General features: G+C 44.3%; 1 protein-coding gene across 4 annotated transcripts in view; it reads right to left on the bottom strand.

The window, feature by feature from the left end:
• LOC139759421 (protein amalgam-like) overlaps window positions 1-25,090 on the bottom strand; it is a 440,638-nt gene that overhangs the window by 201,540 nt on the left and 214,008 nt on the right. For 2 of the 4 annotated variants that reach the window (XM_071681514.1, XM_071681515.1), the window contains exon 1: window positions 21,617-21,875. In XM_071681514.1, coding sequence (XP_071537615.1) covers window positions 21,617-21,874 — 258 coding nt within the window. In that variant the 5' untranslated portion in view covers window position 21,875. Of the gene's footprint in view, window positions 1-21,616; window positions 21,876-25,090 lie in introns of those variants that run through there. The other 2 variants (XM_071681518.1, XM_071681517.1) reach the window with 2 other exon arrangements.

Below are 25,090 nucleotides of genomic sequence, written 5' to 3'. Positions count from 1 at the left end.
ACTTCCCACGTATTCCCTGCGTGTCGTAGAAGGCGACTAAATGGGAAGGGAGCGGGTGGCTGGAAATCCTCCCCTCTCGTTTTTTTTTTTTTTTTTTTTTTAATTTTCCAAAAGAGGGAACAGAGAAGGGGGCCAGGTGAGGATTTTCCGTCTAAGGCCCAGTCCTCTGTTCTTAACGCTACCTCGCAAACGCGGGAAATGGCGAATCGTATGAAAAAAAAAAAAAAAAAAATATATATATATATATATATATATATATATATATATATATATATATATATATATATCATACAAACCTTCAACAGCCAGGATCGAACACGGGACCCCTGTGCAACAGGCGGAAGCGCTATCGATAGGCTATGATCGCCTAGCGGTAGCGCTCCTGCCTGTTGCACAAGGGTCCCGGGTTCGATCCTGGCTGTTGGAGGTTTGTATGTTCTATGAAGATGCGTGTACATATGCGCTTTGTTCGTATATATATATATATATATATATATATATATTATTCATTTATTTATTTTGCTTTGTCGCTGTCCCCCGCGTTAGAGAGGTAGCGCAAGGAAACAGACGAAAGAATGGCTCAACCCACCCACATACATATGTATATACATACACGTCCACGCACGCAAATATACATACCTATGCATCTCAACGTATACATATATATTTACACACAGGCATATACATATATACACATGTACATAATTCATACTGTCTGCCTTTATTCATTCCCATCGCCACCTCGCCACACATGAAATAACATCCCCTCCCCCCTCATGTGTGCGGGGTAGCGCTAGGAAAAGACAACAAAGGCCTCATTCGTTCACACTCAGTCTCTAGCTGTCATGTAATAATGCACCGAAACCACAGCTCCCTTTCCACATCCAGGCCCCACAGAACTTTCCATGGTTTACCCCAGACGCTTCACATGCCCTGGTTCAATCCATTGACAGCACGTCGACTCCGGTATACCACATCGTTCCAATTCACTCTATTCCTTGCACGCCTTTCACCCTCCTGCATGTTCAGGCCCCGATCATTCAAAATCTTTTTCAATCCATCTTTCCACCTCCAATTTGGTCTCCCACTTCTCGTTCCCTCCACCTCTGACACATAAATCCTCTTGGTCAATCTTTCCTCACTCATTCTCTCCATGTGACCAAACCATTTCAAAACACCCTCTTCTGTTCTCTCAACCACACTCTTATTATTTCCACACATCTCTCTTACCCTACTATTACTTACTCGATCAAACCAGCTCACACCACATATTGTACTCAAACATCTCATTTCCAGCACATCCACCCTCCTGCGCACAACTCTATCCATAGCCCACGCCTCGCAACCATACAACATTGTTGGAACCACTATTCCTTCAAACATACCCATTTTTGCCTTCCGAGATAATGTTCTCGACTTCCACACATTCTTCAAGGCTCCCAGAAATTTCGCCCCCTCCCCCAACCTATGATTCACTTCCGCTTCCATGGTTCCATCCGCTGCCAAATCCACTCCCAGATATCTAAAACACTTCACGTCCTCCAGTTTTTCTCCATTCAAACTTACCTCCCAATTGACTTGACCCTCAACCCTACTGTACCTAATAACCTTGCTCTTATTCACATTTACTCTCAGCTTTCCTCCTTCACACACTTTACCAAACTCAGTCACCAGCTATATATATATATATATATATATATATATATATATATATATATATATATATATATATACCTCCTTCCAGAACATCTTTTTATTTTCCCTAAAATTTAATGAAACTCTCTCACCCCAACTCTCATTTGCGTAAGACAAGGGAGCAAATGGGAACTTCAGTGAAGGGCGCAAATGGGGAGGTGATAACAAGTAGTGGTGATGTGAGAAAGAGATGGAGTGAGTATTTTGAAGGTTTGTTGAATGTGTTTGATGATAGAGTGGCAGATATAGGGTGTTTTGGTCGAGGTGGTGTGCAAAGTGAGAGAGTTAGGGAAAATGATTTGGTAAACAGAGAAGAGGTAGTAAAAGCTTTGCGGAAGATGAAAGCCGGCAAGGCAGCAGGTTTGGATGGTATTGCAGTGGAATTTATCAAAAAAGGGGGTGACTGTATTATTGACTGGTTGGTAAGGTTATTCAATGTATGTATGACTAATGGTGAGGTGCCTGAGGATTGGCGGAATGCGTGCATAGTGCCATTGTACAAAAGCAAAGGGGATAAGAATGAGTGCTCAAATTTCAGAGGTATAAGTTTGTTGAGTATTCCTGGTAAATTATATGGGAGGGTATTGATTGAGAGGGTGAAGGCATGTACAGAGAATCAGATTGGGGAAGAGCAGTGTGGTTTCAGAAGTGGTAGAGGATGTGTGGATCAGGTGTTTGCTTTGAAGAATGTATGTGGGAAATACTTAGAAAAGCAAATGGATTTGTATGTAGCATTTATGGATCTGGAGAAGGTACATGATAGAGATGCTCTGTGGAAGGTATTAAGAATATATGGTGTGGGAGGCAAGTTGTTAGAAGCAGTGAAAAGTTTTTATCGAGGATGTAAGGCATGTGTACGTGTAGGAAGAGAGGAAAGTGATTGGTTCTCAGTGAATGTAGGTTTGCGGCTGGGGTGTGTGATGTCTCCATGGTTGTTTAATTTGTTTATGGGTGAGGTTGTTAGGGAGGTGAATGCAAGAGTTTTGGAAAGAGGGGCAAGTATGAAGTCTGTTGTGGATGAGAGAGCTTGGGAAGTGGGTCAGTTGTTGTTCGCTGATGATACAGCGCTGGTGGCTGATTCATGTGAGAAACTGCAGACGCTGGTGACTGAGTTTGGTAAAGTGTGTGAAAGAAGAAAGTTAAGAGTAAATGTGAATAAGAGCAAGGTTATTAGGTACAGTAGGGTTCAGGGTCAAGTCAACTGGTTGGGAGGTAAGTTTGAATGGAGAAAAACTGGAGGAAGTAAAGTGTTTTATATATCTGGGAGTGGATCTGCCAGCGGATGGAACCATGGAAGCGGAAGTGGATCATAGGGTGGGGGAGGGGGCAAAAATCCTGGGAGCCTTGAAGAATGTGTGGAAGTCGAGAACATTATCTCGGAAAGCAAAAATGGGTATGTTTGAAGGAATAGTGGTTCCAACAATGTTGTATGGGTGCGAGGCGTGGGCTATGGATAGAGTTGTGCGCAGGAGGATGGATGTGCTGGAAATGAGATGTTTGAGGACAATGTGTGGTGTGAGGTGGTTTGATCGAGTAAGTAACGTAAGGGTAAGAGAGATGTGTGGAAATAAAAAGAGCGTGGTTGAGAGAGCAGAAGAGGGTGTTTTGAAATGGTTTGGTCACATGAGTGAGGAATGAGTGAGGAAAGATTGACCAAGAGGATATATGTGTCGGAGGTGGAGGGAACGAGGAGAAGTGGGAGACCAAATTGGAGGTGGAAAGATGGAGTGAAAAAGATTTTGTGTGATCGGGGCCTGAACATGCAGGAGCGTGAAAGGAGGGCAAGGAATAGAGTGAATTGGATCGATGTGGTATACCGGGGTTGACGTGCTGTCAGTGGATTGAATCAGGGTATGTGAAGCGTCTGGGGTAAACCATGGAAAGCTGTGTAGGTATGTATATTTGTGTGCGTGGACGTATGTATATACATGTGTATGGGGGTGGGTTGGGCCATTTCTTTCGTCTGTTTCCTTGCGCTACCTCGCAAACGCGGGAGACAGCGACAAAGCAAAAAAAAAAAAAAAAAGCCAAAAAAAAAAATATATATATATATATATATATATATATATATATATATATATATATATATATATCTTTTTTTTATACTATTCGCCATTTCCCGCGTTAGCGAGGTAGCGTCAAGAACAGAGGACTGGGCCTCAGAGGGAACGTCCTCACCTGGCCCCCTTCTCTGTTCCTTCTTTTGGAAAAAAAAATAAAGAGAGAGGAGGATTTCCAGCCCCCCGCTCCCTTCCCTTTTAGTCGCCTTCTACGACACGCAGGGAATACGTGGGAAGTATTCTTTCTCCCCTATCCCCAGGGATATATATATATATATCTTTTTTTTTTTTTGCTTTGTCGCTGTCTCCCGCGTTTGCGAGGTAGCGCAAGGAAACAGACGAAAGAAATGGCCCAACCCACCCCATACACATGTATATACATACGTCCACACACGCAAATATACATACCTTCACAGCTTTCCATGGTTTACCCCAGACGCTTCACATGCCCTGATTCAATCCACTGACAGCCCGTCAACCCCGGTATACCACATCGATCCAATTCACTCTATTCACTCTCTCTCTCTCTCTCTCTCTCTCTCTCTCTCTCTCTATATATATATATATATATATATATATATATATATATATATATATATATATATATATATATATATATATATATATATATATATATATATATATACATATATATATATATGTATTAATGCACCGAAACCACAGCTCCCTTTCCACTTCCAGGCCTCACAGAACTTTCCATGGTTTACCCCAGACGCTTCACATGCCCTGGTTCAATCTATTTACAGCACGTCGACCCCAGTATACCACATCGTTCCAATTCACTTTATTCCTTCCGCGCCTTTCACCCTCCTGTATGTTCAGGCCCCGACCGCTCAAAATCTTTTTCACTCCATCTTTCCACCTCCAATTTGGTCTCCCTCTTCTCCTCGTTCCCTCCACCTCTGACACATATATCCTCTCTGTTAATCTTTCCACACTCATTCTCTCCATGTGACCAAACCATTTCAATACACCCTCTTCTGCTCTCTCAACCACACTCTTTTTTATTACCGCACATCTCTTTCACCCTATTATATTACTTACTCGATCAAAACACCTCACACCACATATTTCGTTTTAATCATTCCTAAATATTTAATTATTTCTTGTCTTTGAGTGTCAAGGGAGTCAAATGGTTTGTCATCTGGAACTGGAAATGCGTTTTCTATTTGCGGTACGTTTGGAAAAAAATTCAGCACGGAACCTTTAATGGAAATACTTGTTTAACAACGATACCATTCCTTTGTTAGCAAAGTCACCCTACAATGTTCCTTCCACTTTCGCTAATAATCTTTTTTAAAGTAATTCAACTCGGTTTTTGGTAGTCAGTACAATATTCCATTGATTGTACGTATGGCTGGGAATGCTCATTTGTTGCTTTATAAATGTTGTGTCTCATTTTCATTATCTGCTTTCACTACAACTTTGTTTGATTTTGGCTTCATCTGCTCTGAATGCTTCCAGATGTTCTGAGGCTCTGCCATGTTTGACTTTCTCCTTGAGACACGTTCCAGCCATGTTAATTAGGACTGTGTTATTTCTTTTATTATACTCATCGATGTAATCACTTTTTAAATGTCGAGTGTTGACACTCAGTAGACAATGTACATTTGTATATATCATCATGTGCTTTTAAGAGTGTAGGTAGATAGTTCCGTTTTGGTGGATTAGTGGATAGATGGTTGGGTAGCAGGCTATCATGCATATTATCATGCAACGGTTTGCCTTTTCTCTACTTGTTTTCTGCTGGTTTTTGGTCTTTGTGTATTCACTTATTTTGTTATATGCTTTCTCGTTCGTAACTGGTTCATTTCTGATTTCCAGAGAAGTTGACTTTGTCTCGAACATGCAGTGTATGTTTTGAGTGGTTCTATACCAGTTTATACAGTGATGTCTCTTGTTTGGTATTGCAGGAGACGAGGGGGGTCCCCTGATTTAGTTGGTATCTGTAGCTGGCATAATCTGGCCAGTGGGAGTTCTGTTCCTCATTCAGTCTCGGTGTCCTGCTTTGATTATTCCTATATTTTTCGTGTTCTTGTCAATGCTACCAACTCCAACTTCCATATTCTGGCGACTCTCTCTCAAATCCTAGCTTCCTTACTGGTCGATCTACCATTATAGTTGTAGCTGGATCAACTTCTCCCCATTTTCTTCATCAACATCTGGTGTCCCTCAAGGCTCTGCCTTATCTCCTACACTTTCCCTCCTTTTTTATCGACGATTTCCTTTCTTCAACAGATGAAATACACATATGTTGACAACTCAGCACCGTATTCCTCCTTTTCCCTAAATCTGTTCCGTCCTCTCTCGCCCGATCTGCATCTCGTCTCTGCACAACTCCTTCTTTACACTTATACACAGGATTTCTCAGTAGGGCAGACGGAATGTGGTTGAATGTATTGCCTTCAAAACCCAATTTTAGCCCATCTCCAAAACCCTTATACTTTTGGTTTATGTTGTGATGATTTGTATTTAAACTTAATGAACACATTTGGTGCATCCATCTTCTCACGTATTTTGGAAAAGTCACATTTCACAAATAGTCTACCTCTAAGTGAATGGGAGTCCTATCTTGAAGTAAATTCTTCTTTTCTGATTTTTTTCCATATATGCAGTGGATTGATCCATCCTCGTGTGGGATACTTCTCCCACATCTGCTGGGGTTCTAGGTCTACATACTTACAAGATAGAGTTGAACCAGAAGCAGTTGGACTGATCTACTCTCCAAGTCTAACCTCGTAACTTGACCCACTGACCCTACGCCGTAATGTTGATTCACTTCCTCTATTCTGTCGTCAATACTTTAGTCTTCTTTCCCGAGAGTTGGTTACTTGTGTGACCCTTGCATTAGTTACGCCACTCGGGAAGTTTCTGCGTCACATGATTAGTGTGGTCGTTGGCAAGTCAAGGGTGTGATTTTCTGATGTCTCTTTCTTTCCATATACCTCGAACCCTTGGACGTCTCTACCCCTTCATGCCCTTCCTAGCTACTATGACCTGACACTTTTTAAAAGGCAGGTTTTCCATTTGCCCATCAATTCTTGATACGTTTTCCCCCTTTTCTTAATCCACCTTCTCATTAGCCCTGGAAACTCCAGCATGAAAAAGAAAAAGTGATTTAATTTTGCTCATCTGTTCAACGATGATATGTAACATATTCCAGTCGTTCTTGTTTTCAATTCTGATTTGCACCTCCGATGGTTTCTTGATTATTTTGTTTCATCTGTTCTCATGGTCAGACTTATACGTTTATCTCCTTCTTTGGTATTCAATGTTTGGTCTCCATTTCTGTTCAAACTTTCCTCTACATCTAGTTTCATGTCCAGGTGGCTCTTCTTTCGTTTTCCTTCCTGCACTTCTCGTGTTATCATTTTCTATTCTCGCACTGTCCACGTACTCCTTTGTTACTGAATATTATTAGTCTACGAGTCTCATTCTTTTCTTCGCACTCTTGATCATTCATGTTACGATAAGCTTTGTACGTGCACGAACTTTTAGGCTTTGAAAGTTTACGAATCTTAGGCTTGGAAGGTGCATGAATTTTAGGCCTTGTAAGTTCACGAATCATTGGCTTTGTAGGCGCACGAATCTTATACATCGTAAGTACACGAATCGTCGGCTTTGCTTTGTGGGCGTACGAATCTGAGTCCACTGTCCGGTTTTCAGATCTGATGTTTCACGTACCTAAGCAACCTTCTGGTAGAGTGTATCTACATTCTTCCCTGTGACGTAGAGAGTCCTCAGGCATCTAGGGTTCGAGCACCGGCGCTTTCAGTCACATCATGGAGCGATTACACTCAAATCCGGGAAATCTGCATCTGCTTCTTCGTCAATGGGTGCATGCGATACTACCCTTCGTCTCATGTCATGTTGTCTCCTCATTTCCTCCATTCTCATTTTTTCTTCTATTTTCACCTCATTTTTTTTTCATTTCACAAACTTTAATCATTTTCATCCGCGACTTTCCTGTATCTCTATCATCTGTCTCACCAACATTTTCTCCACATTTATCTGAGTCCAGCTGCTTCAATCTCCTCGTTTTTGCTACATTCCTGTGTCTTATAAGTCCCATCGTTTTTCTCTGCTATACCATCTTTATCTCCTTTCTTGCCTATTCTTTTTTATGTTAGCTGAGACGGCACGGGCAGCTGAGGCCCTAATCAAGGCCCTGTTCATTGTGTGTGCTTCCCACGAGTCTGTTCTTCAGTTGGATACATGACAGTGTCACATATGGCCACTGGCTTCCTCGTATATGTCATACGTCCGGTAAACACTCATGTTTTCCATCTCCACAGCCGACACGTCTTCACTCCGGTGTTGTGTCTACCTTGGACCACATATATTTCCTTCTACTGTCACACATGTTTTTTTCATCTTTCTACAAACAACTCAGTAAGTGTGTGCTTGATTTCTGATGTCTTAACCAGATCTTATGCTATTTTTTTGGCTTATATGCCTTTCTGTCGTTAAAAAAAACCAATTCAGCTTCTTGAAATTGATCGTATTAATCATTTTACTCCTCATATCTACAATTTTCAGCTTGATATAGTATTAATTTATTGTCTTCAACTTTAGTTACTGCTGTGTTTATACCAGGTATTACTGTTCAATCATTATATTATTTTCTATTGTATTATTTTCTATTGTGTTATTTTCTATTGTATTATTTTCTATTGTATTATTTTCTATTGTGTTATTTTCTATTGTATTATTTTCTATTGCATTATTTTCTATTGTATTATTTTCTATTGTATTATTTTCTATTGTATTATTTTCTATTGTATTATTTTCTATTGTATTATTTTCTATTGTGTTATTTTCTATTGTATTATTTTCTTGTAGTTTTTCCATTCTCATCTGCAGTTTGGATGCTAACAGAAGCTTCATCTGTTGCTGTTAAGTGCCATTTTATTTCACCCATCCATTCTCTTTTCCACGACCACCATTCTGAAATAATGAATTATCAGATGATTGTTCTTGCTCTTTGTTTAGTTCCGCCAGCTGACAGCTGGTGTTGGTAGAGTCAGTCATGACAGCATTTTGAAATCTGAATTGATATATCTTTTTTCCTCTTTTAATCCATGTTCTCCTCGGATGTAATAGCTTAATTTTCCACATACAGAGATTAGTAGGAACATTTCCATCAGAATATTTTCATTCTTTAAGAAAACAGTCTCGGAATAATTACTGATCACAAAGACATGTTTAACACAGAGCTGCGGTGCCAATGTCTTCTCTATATTTTTCAGGCAGTCACACCTCAGTGAGTGTTTGTACTCGTTTTCTGTTTTTCGTCTGATCAGTAGACTTTTAACAAATCCCAAGTATTTTTTTTCTTCCTCTCTGAATAGCATTTTTCCAGTACATCACACTTTTTTTATTGCATTCTTCTAAAGCTGTTATTGACATGTTCTGATACTGCTGCTGGCTGAGAGAGAGAGAGAGAGAGAGAGAGAGAGAGAGAGAGAGAGAGAGAGAGAGAGAGAGAGAGAGAGAGAGAGAGAGAGAGAAACATTTCTCACGTTCCATTTCGTTTCTCTTTCACTATTCTCTCATTTTCCTGATCGGTTGATATTCTTAATTATCCTCAGCCTCACCAAAATCTGTCTGCCTCCCTCGTCACAGCACCAGCAGGTGATGTCTGCTTCCCTCGTCACAGCACCAGCAGGTGATGTCTGCTTCCCTCGTCACAGCACCAGCAGGTGATGCCTGCTTCCCTCGTCACAGCACCAGCAGGTGATGTCTGCCTCCCTCGTCACAGCACCAGCAGGTGATGCCTGCTTCCCTCGTCACAGCACCAGCAGGTGATGTCTGCTTCCCTCGTCACAGCACCAGCAGGTGATGTCTGCCTCCCTTGTCACATTGTTTCGTTCCTCATCTTAATACTTCGCAGTGTGCAGCTCTTGGTGGTCAAGTTGACATATTACACACACATGGATAATGATACCCCATGATTTTCGACCAGTTGCACCAACTTAAACACACACACACACACACACACACACACACACGTATATACCTTCGGAGTGTGGTGGTTAGCGCTACAAACAGTGGATCATCACAGACCCGCCAGGGTTCAGGCCCGTCTGGGTTCGAATCCTGGGCCCGGCAGTCGATTTACACTCATCCCAAGCGTTCATCCTACCCCGGAACTGGACGATGAATGGGTACCTGGCTCAACCTGGGATTTATGTTTGTGTGTGTGTGTGTGTCTATATATATATATATATATATATATATATATATATATATATATATATATATATATATATATATCCATACTTCCATACTATTCGCCATTTCCCGCATTAGCGAGGTAGCGTTAAGAACAGAGGACTGGGCCTTTGAGGGAATATCCTCACCTGGCCCCCTTCTCTGTTCCTTCTTTTGTGTGTGTGTGTGTGTGTGTGTGTGTGTGTGTGTGTGTGTGTGTGTGTGTGTGTGAGTGTGTGTGGGTGTGTATTCAAGTCTAAGAGTGAGGCGGCACTAGCGTCAAATTCTCTCACCGTAACAAACAAATAGTAATCAGAAACACTAATCATACACATTTTACATTTTTCTCTATGTAGATTAAGACTCGCGCCTTATGTTACTAACAGGATAATCGTAAATCAACACGATAAACGAGACTATAATTAATTATCAGTTAACCTGAAGAGCTTTACGTATCATTTATCTCGAAAGACTCCACACTAGAGTCGAACATCTGCCAGAAGTAACGAGATCCATTAGCTCACCCGAGGATGTGACACTCCCTGGGCCGGAACCAGCGTGAAGCAGTGTCACTTCCGAGGTTCATCGACTCATAAACACAAGGAGCTTTTGCTTCACTCATTATAGTACTGAAGCTTCGAATTATGGGCGCTCATGAAGGTTTTACCGTCACCATAATAACTCCGCGCGAGGTTTGCCTCAGCGGTGTTCAGTTTTATGGGAGCAGTTTAAGCGAAGAGATGTCTTCAAGGGTGCACTGAGGAGGCCAGAGCTGCTGGCTCTTTACGATGTTATAAAGCCGTGCCAGGCCTTCATGGTGCATCTGCCTCGGTAAACTGAACGAGAGGGATACTGGTCATCACCAAGTTACATGTACTACCTTTAATAAGGTTTAGAGACAGAGAGAGAGATAGAGATACAGATAGATAGACAGATAGAGAGATAGATAGATAGATAGAGAGAGAGAGAGAGAGAGAGAGAGAGAGAGAGAGAGAGAGAGAGAGAGAGAGAGAGAGAGAGAGAGAGAGAGAGAGAGAACTGTGTATCACTAAAACAATCAAAGTGATTCCTAATTCCTACACACACACACACACGAAAACACACACACAAATAATGACGGACCCACAAAGAGAATCGACGATTGTGTTAAATCTTGCACTAAGGTGGTTAATGACGCTATTGACCCAAGTACGGACGACCGACCGTCCGAGCTAACATTCCCTGACCCACCACCAACCTCCGGCAGGAGAGGGTCGTGGTGGATGCCTTGTATGGTTGGTGGCCTCGCTTGGTTTGAGTCACTGAGATCGGGAGCTGAGATCCCTGAATTCGGATGCAAGGGACAGGAACGTATCGTCAGACATGAGTCTTTTTTCTGAGCACAGATGAATGCACTGTGAATGTGTGTGTGCTGAGAACAACGATTGATTGGGCGTTTCTTGTACAGAGGGGACGATACGCCCCTGGAGTCTTTCTACAAGGAAGGCCAGGCCCTCCAAGAGAATGGTGACTTGGTTTGATCTGATTCAATTTGTGACACATAACACCGGCAAACTTACTGTGCACCCCAATGCTCACCTTGTGAGCGGTAGCACAAAAGGATTACAGAGGTCACGAGACACTTGCAGTCCAGGATTTGCCTCGTCCACTGGAGAAAGGAGGGCGTGGGACAATGGATCGCCATGTCAGAGGTGGATACAGAGGAGGACGTCCACCAGCTGATGTGGATACAAGGTGGAATCTCCGGGCAGGTGGGTATGCAAGAATGCCTTCCCAGAGGGCGAATGATGTGCATACAAGGGATATGGCCGTAGCGACACAAGGATAGGATGCAGGAGGCTCAGGGTTGGCAAAACGTGTAGACGCCCTTGATCGTGGTTTACAATCGACGAGGTAAACTTTTCTTCTTAGATACTCCCTCACCCAATGCTTGGGATGGCAAGACGTGTAGACGCCCGTAACCGTGGTTTACTAAGGCTGAGGTAAACTTTTCTCCTCAGACCCTCCCACTGAGGTTTGGGGTGGCGAGACGTGTAGACGGCCTTAATCGTGGCTTACAAACGGTGAGGTAAACTTTCTTCCCTCTGACCCCTCCTACTGCCTTAACCCTTAACAATATACTGTTAGCGTCTCCCCGTAAAAAGTGTGGGGGAATTTCCCTATGGACTTCAGAGGCGAGCGTCTCATCTCTTTAATTCCCCAGCTCCAGGGAAGTTCCTCTCTGGTTCTTCTGGCAGCGAACAACAACATTCTATTTTATTTGTTTTTTTTTTCTTCAAGTTCAAGGTTGTATCCCCGTTAATGGGTTCAATCCTGGCTTCCAAGGTAACACAGCCACGTTACCTCTTAGGTGTTCTTTAGGTTAAAGACACAATGCTGTGTTAACAAGTTGGTTCCTCAGTTCTTCAGTAGACCTGTTAACTTGTTGGTTCTCAAGTTCCAAGGTAGCCGTATGACCCTATGCTTCTTTACCTCCAAGACAGACGTGTTAGCTTGCTGATTCTTCCTTTCCAACGCAGACTTGTTAGCTCGATGTGTTTCGGTTCAAAGAGGCTGTGTGAGGCAATGGTTCTTCAGCTCCAAGGCAACCGTATGACTCAGTGGTTTTTCAGTTCCAAGACAAACTTGTTAACTCGCTGGTTCTTCAGTGCTAAATCGTTGGTTTCTTCGGGTCCATGATACGGTTCTGACCCGATCCTGCCGATACATCGTTCTCTGGATCTTCAGTTGCCGGGTGTAGTGTTAACCCACGTCCGTGTGAACCTGATGGCTCCTCAGGTGTGATGCAGTGTCTCCTGTTCTTGGGTGAGTGGTGAGTAGCTTCGCCTCTGTGCTCAACAGTTCAACCAGGATCAACTTGTTAATAATGGTTGGTGACACGCCACCAGCCCCCAGCTGGAGGTCTTGTACCTAGGGTGATGTGACCATTAACGTGATCCCTTTAAAAGATGCATATGATTATAATTTTCGTAAGAACTTTGTACTGAAGGAGAGAAGTAAGGGGAAGTGTATGGGGAGCGGTTGAAGGACGAGAGAGAGCGTGGCATGCAATAAGGAGGAAGCGTGACAGATCAAGAGTTGAGGTGGCTAGAACGAGGGGAGGAGGAGCAGCCGAGGAAGATGAGCTGGAGGCCGCGGCTAATGATGAGACACTGTCAACAGGAGACGGTAACAATACGAGCTGTGGCTCGAATACCCCCACACCGTCTCCCGCACACGCTCGACTGTGTGGGGGTTATCCTTCAACAGAATTACCTTCTTTGCAAAGCCACTTACAGTTCTTACCCTCAGTGCAAAGCAGACAACTCTTCCGTGGAAACATTCCCTGCATCTTAATTCTGCATCAGTAAATCTCATCTGTTGATATAAACTCATAAGAAGTTTGGACGAGGACTGAGCAGTCAACCTGCAGAGACATAGCACAGATCAAACTGTTTCCATGAGATACACTCGCTTCTGTTTCATGGCATTACTGTTATTGCTTCCTAGCTCATTAACGTTTATAATACTACGTGTCATTACTCGTAATTGACATTATGCTACATGAAATTTGTGCGCATCAAAGCAGTAGGAACAAGACGTTGTCCAGTCGGTGGTAACTGTTATCAAATAACACCACCGTTCTATACTGACGCCTGTGTTACACACAATTCTCAAGATGTATTCGTCGATAAGGCATTACTCCCAGCTCAGACGCTCGCCCTAGTGTTTAGGAAGGAATCAATTTCATCATCAGTCTGCCATTAGTGCGATAATTGGTTCTGGTAAAACTATAGTATTGTTTACCCTCAATCTTTATTATGAATCTTCCGGGTGGTAACGGGCACTAATAATACATGACTATGATTCTTCTTCCTTCTTCTTCCACAGGAGTCAGCCCTCACTATCCGGCTCCAGTGGGAAAATGTAGTTTTCTTCACAGGATACAAATGCCAGGGAAGTGTTGACCCCATCAATTACACGTTTCCTTTCACTTGATTCACATTGATGTGATCCGACATGGGTCTCTGGCACGGATGATTGGTTGGTTATGTGGGCTAAAAGTCTACAAAATCTTGAGCATTTTCTGCAGGTGGCCAAAATAATTCTAAGACCTTACGAATGGCCAAGATAATTCTAAGACTTTACAAATGGCCAAGATGATTCTAAGACTTTACAAGTGGCCAAGATAATTCTAAGATCTAACAGGTGATCAAGAAGATTCTAGGATCTTACAGGTGGCCAAGATAAGTCTAAGATCTTACAGGAGACCAAGAAGATTCTAGGATCTTACAGGTGGCCAAGATGATTCTGAGATCTTACAGGAGACCAAGAAGATTCTAAGATCTTACAGGTGGCCAAGATAATTCTAAGATCTTACAGGTGGTCAAGAAGATTCTAGGATATTTCAGGTGACCAAGATAATTCTAAGATCTTACAGGTGACCAAGAAGATTCTAGGATCTTTCAGGTGGACAAGATAATTCTAAGGAATTACAAGCTTTTACAGCATGTATGGCCCTTTGTCACCTGACTAACACCCTCACTTGTACCCAAAACCTCTCAGGACAACAGCTTGGCTTTGTCTCATCGACGGCTCCTTTCCCTCTGTGGCGTCCCACAGCGGCTAAGCCCACAGCAACACAGGCCACACCGCCATCAGTGCTCGGCTGCATCCTCTCAGCTCATGGACGCCTCACCTTCAGCGTCTTGGCCAGTTCTCTACTCCGGCTACACCTCCCGGTAACCCAGGACTGCGTAACCCAGGACAGCTTGGCATTGACCTGTAGGACGTCTGGTCTCCTCTACTGTCCCCTGAAGACATGGTGACGAACCATCTGTATCCTCGATGATCATCACCAGTCCACAACCAGCTGTGCAGGACGTGACTCAAAGCAGCATAACCAGCTGTGAGTGGAAGGTGTCTTAGGGCAGGGATTGATCTAGTCTTCTGCGGCCCGCTTGCAGGAGACGTCTAGCACAGTGAAAATGAAATGCCGTTCATTGTTCTCCTAAATCAATGATCATCTACTCGAAATAACAGATATTTGCTGTCAACGTTCCCTCTGTTCAGTCCAGTCAAGTGACTGGTCTTCATTCTCATCAGTTTAGTTCAGCTGGAGAACCAATCAGGTCTACATTGTCGAGCAGAGGTGAGTGTGGAGGCCAGGATGCACCGTGATGGTTGTTTCCCGGGATTATCTGACTCACAGTTACTATTGTGCTAATTTCCTGAGGTTGATCAACATAATTCTCTGTTGCGTTATTATTAATGTGTGGTTGTGAGCGATTTGCAATGCAGTATTGTTGACTGTGAACACTGGCGTTATCTTTATTACGTGCGACCAGTGGTTCAACTGTGACGTGTGACCAGTGGTCGAACTCTGACGTGTGACCAGTGGGACGTGTGACCATTGGGACGTGTGACCAGTGGTCGAACTCTGACGTGTGACCAGTGGGACGTGTGACAAGTGGTCGAACTCTGACGTGTTACCAGTGGGACGTGTGACCAGTGGTCGAACTCTGACGTGTGACCAGTGGGACGTATGACCAGTGGTCGAAATCTATAGTGTCATCATCCTGTTGCTATTATCCTATCCACTCCTTCTGGTGTTCCTGCCTCGTAGCATGGTATTGCCCGTGACTGTGCTGACGGAGGGGGTTTTCGTGTGACCGTCTGTCGGCTGGAGGACCTCCTCAGTGGCCTCCGAAACTGGGAGTCGTGTGTGTGACGACAGGTTGGTTGTCTGGGCTGTATGCTTATCAACAGCCAGGATCATCAAGGCCGTCAACGTCAAGCTACATCATCCACCATACAAAACACCTCTGACCTTCTTCAGATGTTGGGGGTCATTTCAACATCCCACACTCTCTCACTGTACGTGTTGTCTTATGCGCACAAGTTGCTACCATGTGTTTACATCATGTAGATCAACTACACATTTTTCCTTGTGTTTCCAAGGGCTATGAATCGTCCCTGCGTGGCACATACCAACTACTTCTCTATATTTAGTGCATCGCAAGTCTACCACTTATTCACCTTCTGTGGATTACGAGTACACAGGAACACGAGGGACGGGCAGACAAACAGGAGACCTGATGGTCCGTGACGAAGTTATAATCTTATTTGTGGTAAGACCAAGAACAACAAGCTTAAGTGGTTCGAACCCATCCAGGCAGAGTGGAGTCTTACAGATATGTTTACCCCAGTGTGCCGTCATTTCTGACTCTGGTCATCATTGTAAAGGAACTGTGTCTCTAAGATGTCGGAGATAGGATCACCTCTGTTTATCACGTGAATTTTGGGTCTTCTTGTGTGACTAGGTTCTGTATACGACTGGCTGACTGACTGACGTTACTATGTAGCAGTGATGTAGAGGTAAGGTGACCTCACTAATTCTAGCTCTTTAACCTGTGTAGCAGGAAGAGTCTGGGTCAAGTAATCTGAATTATCTGTACATTTTCAGGGTATCTATCAATATATATATATATATATATATATATATATATATATATATATATATATATATATATATATATATATATATATATGCGTTTTTATTTTGATTTTCCAAAAGGAGGAACACAGAAGGGGGCCAGGTGAGGATATTCCCTCAGAGGCCCAGTCCTCTGTTCTTAACACTACCTTGCTAATGGGGGAAATGGTGGATAGTTTGAAATAAAGCAAAAGATATATATATATATATATATATATATATATATATATATATATATATATATATATGGGATGTTCACTGTTGTAATTGGAAATGGTGAAGAGATTGCAGATTTATGTGCTGAAAAAGGACTGGTGATTGGGAATACCTGGGTTAAAAAGAGAGATATACATAAGCATACGTATGTACGGAGGAGAGATGGCCAGAGAGCGTTACTGGATTACGCGTTGATTGATAGGCGCGCGAAAGAGAGACTTTTGGATGTTAATGTGTTGAGAGGTGCAACTGGAGGGATGTCTGATCATTATCTTGTGGAGGCGAAGGTGAAGATTTGTAGAGGTTTTCAGAAAAGAAGAGAGAATGTTGGGGTGAAGAGAGTGGTGAGAGTAAGTAAGCTTGGGAAGGAGACGTGTGTGAGGAAGTACCAGGAGAGACTGAGTACAGAATGGAAAAAGGTGAGAACAAAGGAGGTAAGGGGAGTGGGGGAGGAATGGGATGTATTTAAGGAAGCAGTGATGGCTTGCGCAAAAGATGCTTGTGGCATGAGAAGTGTGGGAGGTGGGCAGATTAGAAATGGTAGTGAGTTGTGGGATGAAGAAATAAGATTATTAGTGAAAGAGAAGAGATAGGCATTTGGATGATTTTTGCAGGGAAATAATGCAAATGAGTGGTAGATGTATAAAAGAAAGAAGCAGGAGGTCAAGAGAAAGGTGCAAGAGGTGAAAAAGAGGGCAAATGACAGTTGGGGTGAGAGAGTATTATTAAATTTTAGGGAGAATAAAAAGATGTTTTGGAAGGAGGTAAATGAGGTGCGTAAGACAAGGGAACAAATGGGAGCTTCAGTGAAGGGGGCTAATGGGGAGGTGATAACAAGTAGTGGTGATGTGAGAAGGAGATGGAGTGAGTATTTTGAAGGTTTGTTGAATGTATTTGATGATAGAGTGGCAGATATAGGGTGTTTTGGTCGAGGTGGTGCGCAATGTGAGAGGGTTAGGGAAACTGATTTGGTAAACAGAGAAGAGGTAGTAAAAGCTTTGCGGAAGATGAAAGACGGTAAGGCAGCGGGTTTGGATGGTATTGCAGTGGAATTTATTAAAAAAGGGGGTGACTGTAATGTTGACTGGTTGGTAAGGTTATTCAATGTATGTATGATTCATGGCGAAGTGCCTGAGGATTGGCGGAATGCTTGCATAGTGCCATTGTACAAAGGCAAAGGGGACAAAGGTAAGTGCTCAAATTACAGAGGTATAAGTTTGTTGAGTATTCCTGGGAAATCATATGGGAGGGTATTGATTGAGAGGGTGAGGGCATGTACAGAGCATCAGACTGGGGAAGAGCAGTGTGGTTTCAGAAGTGGTAGAGGATGTGTGGATCAGGTGTTTGCTTTGAAGAATGTATGTGAGAAATACTTAGAAGAGCAAATGGATTTGGATGTATCATTTATGGACCTGGAGAAAGCATATGATAGAGTTGATAGAGATGCTCTGTGGAAGGTATTAAGAATATATGGTGTGGGAGGCAAGTTGTTAGAAGCAGTGAAAAGTTTTTATCGAGGATGTAAGGCATGTGTAGGTGTAGGAAGCGAGGAAAGTGATATGGTTCTCAGTGAATGTGGTTTGCGGCAGGGGTGTGTGAAGTCTCCATGGTTGTTTAATTTGTTTATGGATGGGGTTGTTAGGGAGGTGAATGCAAGAGTTTTGGAAAGAGGGGCAAGTATGCAGTCTGTTGTGGATGAGAGAGCTTGGGAAGTGAGTCAGTTGTTGTTCGCTGATGATACAGCGCTGGTGGCTGATTCATGTGAGAAACTGCATAAGCTGGTGACTGAGTTTGGTAAAGTGTGTGAAAGAAGAAAGTTGAGAGTAAATGTGAATAAGAGCAAGGTTATTAGGTACAGTAGGACTGAGGGTCAAGTAAACTGGGAGGTAAGTTTGCATGGAGAAAAACTGGAGGAAGTGAAGTGTTTTAGATATCTGGGAGTGGATTTGGCAGCGGATGGAACCATGGAAGCGGAAGTGAATCATAGGGTGGGGGAGGGGGCGAAAATTCTGGGAGCCTTGAAGAATGTGTGGAAGTCGAGAACATTATCTCGGAAAGCAAAAATGGGTATGTTTGAAGGAATAGTGGTTCCAACAATGTTGTATGGTTGCGAGGCGTGGGCTATGGATAGAGTTGTGCGCAGGAGGGTGGATGTGCTGGAAATGAGATGTTTGAGGACAATATGTAGTGTGAGGTGGTTTGATCGAGTAAGTAATGTAAGGGTAAGAGAGATGTGTGGAAGTAAAAAGAGTGTGGTTGAGAGAGCAGAAGAGGGAGAGAATGAGTGAGGAAAGATTGACCAAGATGATATATGTCTCAGAGGTGGAGGGAACGAGGAGAAGTGGGAGACCAAATTGGAGGTGGAAAGATGGAGTGAAAAAGACTTTGAATGATCGGGGCCTGAACATGAAGGAGGGTGAAAGGCGTGCAAGGAATAGAGTGAATTGGAACGATGTGGTATAACGGGGTTGACGTGCTGTCAATGGATTGAACCAGGGCATGTGAAGCGTCTGGGGTAAACCATGGAAAGTTGTGTGGGGCCTGGATGTGGAAAGGGAGCTGTGGTTTCGGTGCATTATTACATGACAGCTAGAGACTGAGTGTGAACGAATGTGGCCTTTGTTGTCTTTTCCTAACGCTACCTCGCACATATGAGGGGAGAGGGGGTTGTTATTTCATGAGTGGCGAGGTGGCGATGGGAATGAATAAAGGCAGACAATATGAATTATGTACATGTGTATATATGTATGTCGGTGTGTGTTTATATATATATATATATATACGCTGAGATGTATAGTTATGTATATTTGCGTGTGTGGACGTGTATGTGTATACATGTGTATGTGGGTGGGTTGGGCCATTTTTTCGTCTGTTTCCTTGCGCTACCTCGCTAACGCGGGAGACAGCGCCAAAGCAAAATAAATAAATAAATAAATAAAAATATATATATATATATATATATATATATATATATATATATATATATATATATATATATATATATACATGACCTCCAGTCATGTCATCACCTTCTGAGAGACATCCCAGCAGGAGCAGGTAAACAAAGTATATAAACAAAGTTAGGAAGCGATAAACAATGACGAAATGGGATCAACAGCGATACAAAGGGATTGACAGGAATAGAAAGGGATCTAGAAAGCGTGCAAAGGTAGGAATAAGAAGGGATTCACAGAGATAGGAAGGGATGAACAGGGATAAGGTGAGATTTACTGGGATAGAAGGGGATAATCAGGGATGGAAAGAGATAAACACAGGAGTGACATGGGATCGACGGGAATGGAAGAGGATTTACAGGTGTGGGAAGGAAGACACCAAAGGAGAAAAAAAGGGAAATAAAGCAGTTTAAGTGACGGGAGATAATAGCGTAGTATGGCTCAGACAAGGAACAGACGACCGTGGAATGGAAGGGACAGAGAGCCATGAGATGGAACAGACAGGCATTAAAAGGAAAATAAAGCCATGAGAGGGACAGACACACGTGGGAAGGTACAGACAGCCGTGGGATGGTGAGGACAGGCGTTAAATGGAAGAGACACTCATGAGATGGAACAGACAGGTATCAGATGGAAGAAACAACCATAGGATGGCACAGAAAGGCATCAGAAAAAATAGACAGCCATAGGATGGTACAGGTAGGTATTAGAAGGAACAGACGACCATGAGATGGTACAGGGAGCCGCCAGAAGGAACAGACAGCTATGAAATGGTACAGACAGACGTGGGATGGTTCAGATGGTGTTAGATGGTACAGACAGGCACTGGAGGGTATGAATAGGCATTTGATGTTACAGACAGACTTGGGATGATACAGACAAGGGTGGGAGGAAAGTACAGACGACATGAGACAGTACAAACAGGCGTGGCATGGTACAGACAAGTGTGGAATGATACAGACAGTCATGGGATGATATAGACAGGTGTGGAACGGTACAGACAAACGTGGAATGGCAGAGACAGATGTGGGATAGTACAAACAATCATGGGATATTACAGACAAGTGTGGGATGATATAGTCAGTCATGGGATGGTATAGACAAGCGTGGGATACTCCAAACATACACAAAGAACTAATTCGTCTTTGCTAGAGAGAGTACTGTTGTAACATACCATGACATACCTACTACACAGAGTTATTCGCAAAGCTTCCAACTTACCCACCCTCCCACTCTGACCACAAAACTTGCCTTCTGAAGTTGGCGTCTGTTCCCCATAACAGGCTACTTGTGTGCCTTCCCTCTACCTATACCACGCAGTACTCAGCACTCCACTGCGTCACATAATTGCTTTGTGGCGCCTGACAAGGCATGACTCGGTCGTTGTGATGTCTGTTTCTTTCCCTACACCACCAAGCTTTGGAACTCTTTAACTTCTCATGACTTTCCTAGCATCTAACACCCGCGGATTTTTAAAGTCATGTTATCCACCTCCTCAAAACTCTTCAATTCTCCTCCTTTTTACGTTGGTTTTCCACTCCTTTACCTTCCTCTGTGTTCCATCGAAGATAAGTCTATTGAACACCCTGATATCATGACTGACCACCATAAGGGTGGAGCGGCAGACAGCCAGATGTACACCTCAGTACACTCGGGCAAAAATACTCAAGCATCTAAGAATGTATACCATGTAAAACCTATTATCATTTTCTTTTTTTCTGGATTGATATTTACCTTTCATGGAAATGGCTCTGTAAACATATCTAGATACTGTTCCACTTCCTAACAAACACTGTATTCCTTATAGATCGTATAGATTACATGGTACAATACAATACACGTACAGATACATCTTCCCCTCCCAACCTCCAACCAAAAAAGTAGGAAACCTCCTCAAGAAAAACAGAGATCATGGATGGCTTCACAGGAAACATCATCTTAAAACGATTGTCATAACGGGACACTGAGTGGTCGTTCCTCACCTGGTAGTTGCCTAGGTGTTCTACGGAGCACCTGAGCATCCCGTTGCGCCCCACCACCACCGTCTGGTTGGCCACATCCTCCGTGAACCGGGGCGTTACCGCCGCCGGCTGCGCCCGCTCCCACAGCGAGTGATGCTGCCCGGGCGTCCGACTCGAGGTACCTTGCAGGGGGAGGGAGAGACACAGGTCAGCTACTGGTACGGGGAGAGAGAGAGAGAGAGAGAGAGAGAGAGAGAGAGAGAGAGAGATTCTTACCATATTGCAAAAATAGATACAGATAGTTACAAATCGTTAATGACACACATACACACACACACACACACAGACACACACACGTACAGGTACAACATCAGTCCCATACACTCACCACCGCCCCACTGCTTCCGTCATGTCCCGCCCCACCCACAGGGACACACTGCTGAACCATCATCTCCACACCAGGTGGTCAGGCAGCAGGGTGTCAAGTCTAGTGGTGTGTGGTGGTATAAGTGAACCTCCAGCAACACCTTCATTTTCCGCTCGCGATCAGAGCACTTATTAAGTCAGTGTTGTTGAGCAGTACCTGCTTCCTCATCCAGTGCCATCCATCGAGCACAGCTCACATCCTCCTACATAATGACCAAACATCTGGAGTCAAATGTCAAGAAGTAAGATCGCTAACCTACTCCACGTGACGTCGATCTGGACGGTGGTTCTTCAGTATCCATCTCTGACGTGTAGTGCTCAACGTAGATGACGTAGACGCTAGATGAGGTAATAGCATGTTCACCATTAAGGAAAGCCTACCATCGCTTCCATCCCCTTAAGGTCTATTAGGCTACAGCCATCTGACCAGCCCTGGATCACACCCGCATTAAGAGATTAATGCAACAACGACAACGCCGTCGGGGTCTTTTACCACAACAAGGACGACGCCGTCGGGGTCTTTTACCACAACAAGGACGACGCCGTCGGGGTCTTTTACCACAACAAGGACGACGCCGTTGGGGTCTTTTACCACAACACCACTAACCTCTACAACACCTGCCATCACTTAATGATTCCCGAGCCACTATCGACGGCGAAGTCTTATTACCCTCCCAAGATACAACATCTGAAACAGTCTATCAACCAGTGCTATGGGATGGCGGTGAAAAATATCCGAGGGGGCCAAACATGTTACCTGTCCAGTGAAGTAGCAGCAGTTTACTTCGACACCAAATGCTACAGGTTTTCCCACCTCGACCACACCACCTGCCTCCCAGCCAACCTTCCAGGCTCGAGATTCCCATGAGTATTGACAATACATAAGTGTGAAGAGGTTAGACGATTGAACGGCCTTAAAGTAAAGCGCTCCACTGTGTTCAGTGGAGGAAGTATGTGGCTATAGAAGTTCTCTCCCACCTGCCCCGTTATCAGCGTCTCCTTCCGTCAGACAAACTGCCCCATTTACTGAAAGACTTAATGTCTCCTCAAGAACAAGAAACCAGTGTCTTAATGAGTAATGAGCCACCACCTTCGTCCTTGTCCTTCGCCTTCACCCCTGTGAAGGTTTTATGCCTAAATGAGTTATAACAGAAATTGGAAGTTCCACAGACCCGCGACAGTTTGAGGACATGACCTCCTCTAACATCTACTACCTCGTCAGATGCCTTACCATTTGTCCCTCACTTTCGATGATTTCACTAAAGCCTTCGACCTGGTCAACTATAATATGATCAAGAGCAGAAGTGAACAAACATTTGGCATTGAAGAAGATTCATTCCATGACTTGAAAATTTGCTTTACAGGGCGTCGTCAAGCATAACGTGTCCAAGGGGGCCATCTCCACCTTAGAGCCCTCTCACCTGTGTGTCTCACAGGGCAACAAGGATGAGGCTCGGTGTGTGGTTTATGCTACCTGTATTGCTCCAGGTCTCCGTGTTGTGTTAGGGCCATCTGTGTTGACCTAGGTCTCGGTGTGTTGTTAGGGCCACCTGTGTTGCCACATGTCTGGAGTGTTGTTCGGGCCACCTGTGTTGACCCAGGTGCTGCGTGTGTTGTAAGGGCCACCTGTGTTGACCTAGGTCCTGGTATGTTGTTAGAGCTGCCCCACGTCTCGGAATGTTGTTAGAGCCATCTGTATTGCCTCAGGTCCCGGTGTGTTGACAGAGCCATCTTTGTTGACCGAGGGGTTGCGTGTGTTGTTAGAGCCATCTGTGTTGACTCAGGTCTGGTGTGTTGTTGGGGCCACATGTGTTACCACAGATGCTGCGTGTATTGTCAGGGTTACCTGTGTTGCGTTGCCCCAGGCCCTTGTGTGTTGTTAGGGCCACCTGTCTTGCCCAAGGTGCTACGTGTGGGATCAGGATTACCTGTGTTGCCCCAGGCCCCTGTGTGTTGTTAGGGCCACCTGTCTTGCCCCAGGTGCTACGTGTGTTATTAGGGTAACCTGTGTTGCTCCAGGCCCCTGTGTGTTGTTAGGGCCACCTGTCTTGCCCCAGGTGCTACGTGTGTTATTAGGGTAACCTGTGTTGCCCCAGGCCCCTGTGTGTTGTTAGGGCCACCTGTCTTGCCCCAGGTGCTACGTGTGTTATTAGGGTAACCTGTGTTGCCCCAGGCCCCTGTGTGTTGTTAGGGCCACCTGTCTTGCCCCAGGTGTTGCGTGTGTTGTCAGGACACGAGGAGTCTGAGTCCTGAGCAGGAGATCTTGGGTGCCGCTTTACCGGGGTCCTGAGGAATGATGCCAGGTCAGAATAGGAGAGGGAAGCTGTGTGTGTGTGTGTGTGTGTGTGTGTGTGTGTGTGAGAGAGAGAGAGAGAGAGAGAGAGAGAGAGGGAGATTGCTGTTGATGGTGGATCAAGAACAAGTTGACATATCGATGTTTAGGTAAAACTTTAAGTCGTCATAACAGAAGAGGGGAAAAGTTAGTTTATGGGGGTAGCGTTTAGCCCTGAGGCTGCGTGTATGGGGGTAGTACCTAGCAGTGGGGCTGCGTGTATGGGGGTAGTACCTACTCCTGACGCTGTGTGTATGGGGATAGGACCTAGCCTTGAACTGCGTGTATGGGGGCAGTACCTAGCCTTGAGGCTGCGTGTATGGGGATAGGACCTAGCCTTGAACTGCGTGTATGGGGGTAGTATCAATCCTTGAGGTTGCGTGTATGGGGACAGTACCTAGCCTTGAGGCTGCGTGTATGGGGACAGTACCTAGCCTTGAGGCTGCGTGTATGGGGGTAGTACCTAGCCTTGAGGCTGCGTGTATGGGGACAGTACCTAGCCTTGAGGCTGCGTGTGTGGGGACAGTACCTAGCCTTGAGGCTGCGTGTATGGGGGTAGTACCTAGCCTTGAGGTTGCGTGTATGGGGGTAGTACCTAGCCTTGAGGCTGCGTGTATGGGGACAGTACCTCGCCTTGAGGCTGCGTGTGTGGGGGTAGTACCTAGCCTTGAGGCTGAGTGTGTGGGGGCAGTACCTAGCCTTGAGGCTGAGTGTGTGGGGGCAGTACCTAGCCTTGA

Source organism: Panulirus ornatus, chromosome 33, assembly GCF_036320965.1.
Source record: "Panulirus ornatus isolate Po-2019 chromosome 33, ASM3632096v1, whole genome shotgun sequence".
Lineage (NCBI taxonomy): Eukaryota > Metazoa > Arthropoda > Malacostraca > Decapoda > Palinuridae > Panulirus > Panulirus ornatus.
Note: the sequence above shows the minus strand (reverse complement) of the source record. Positions and strands in the feature narration are given on the sequence as shown.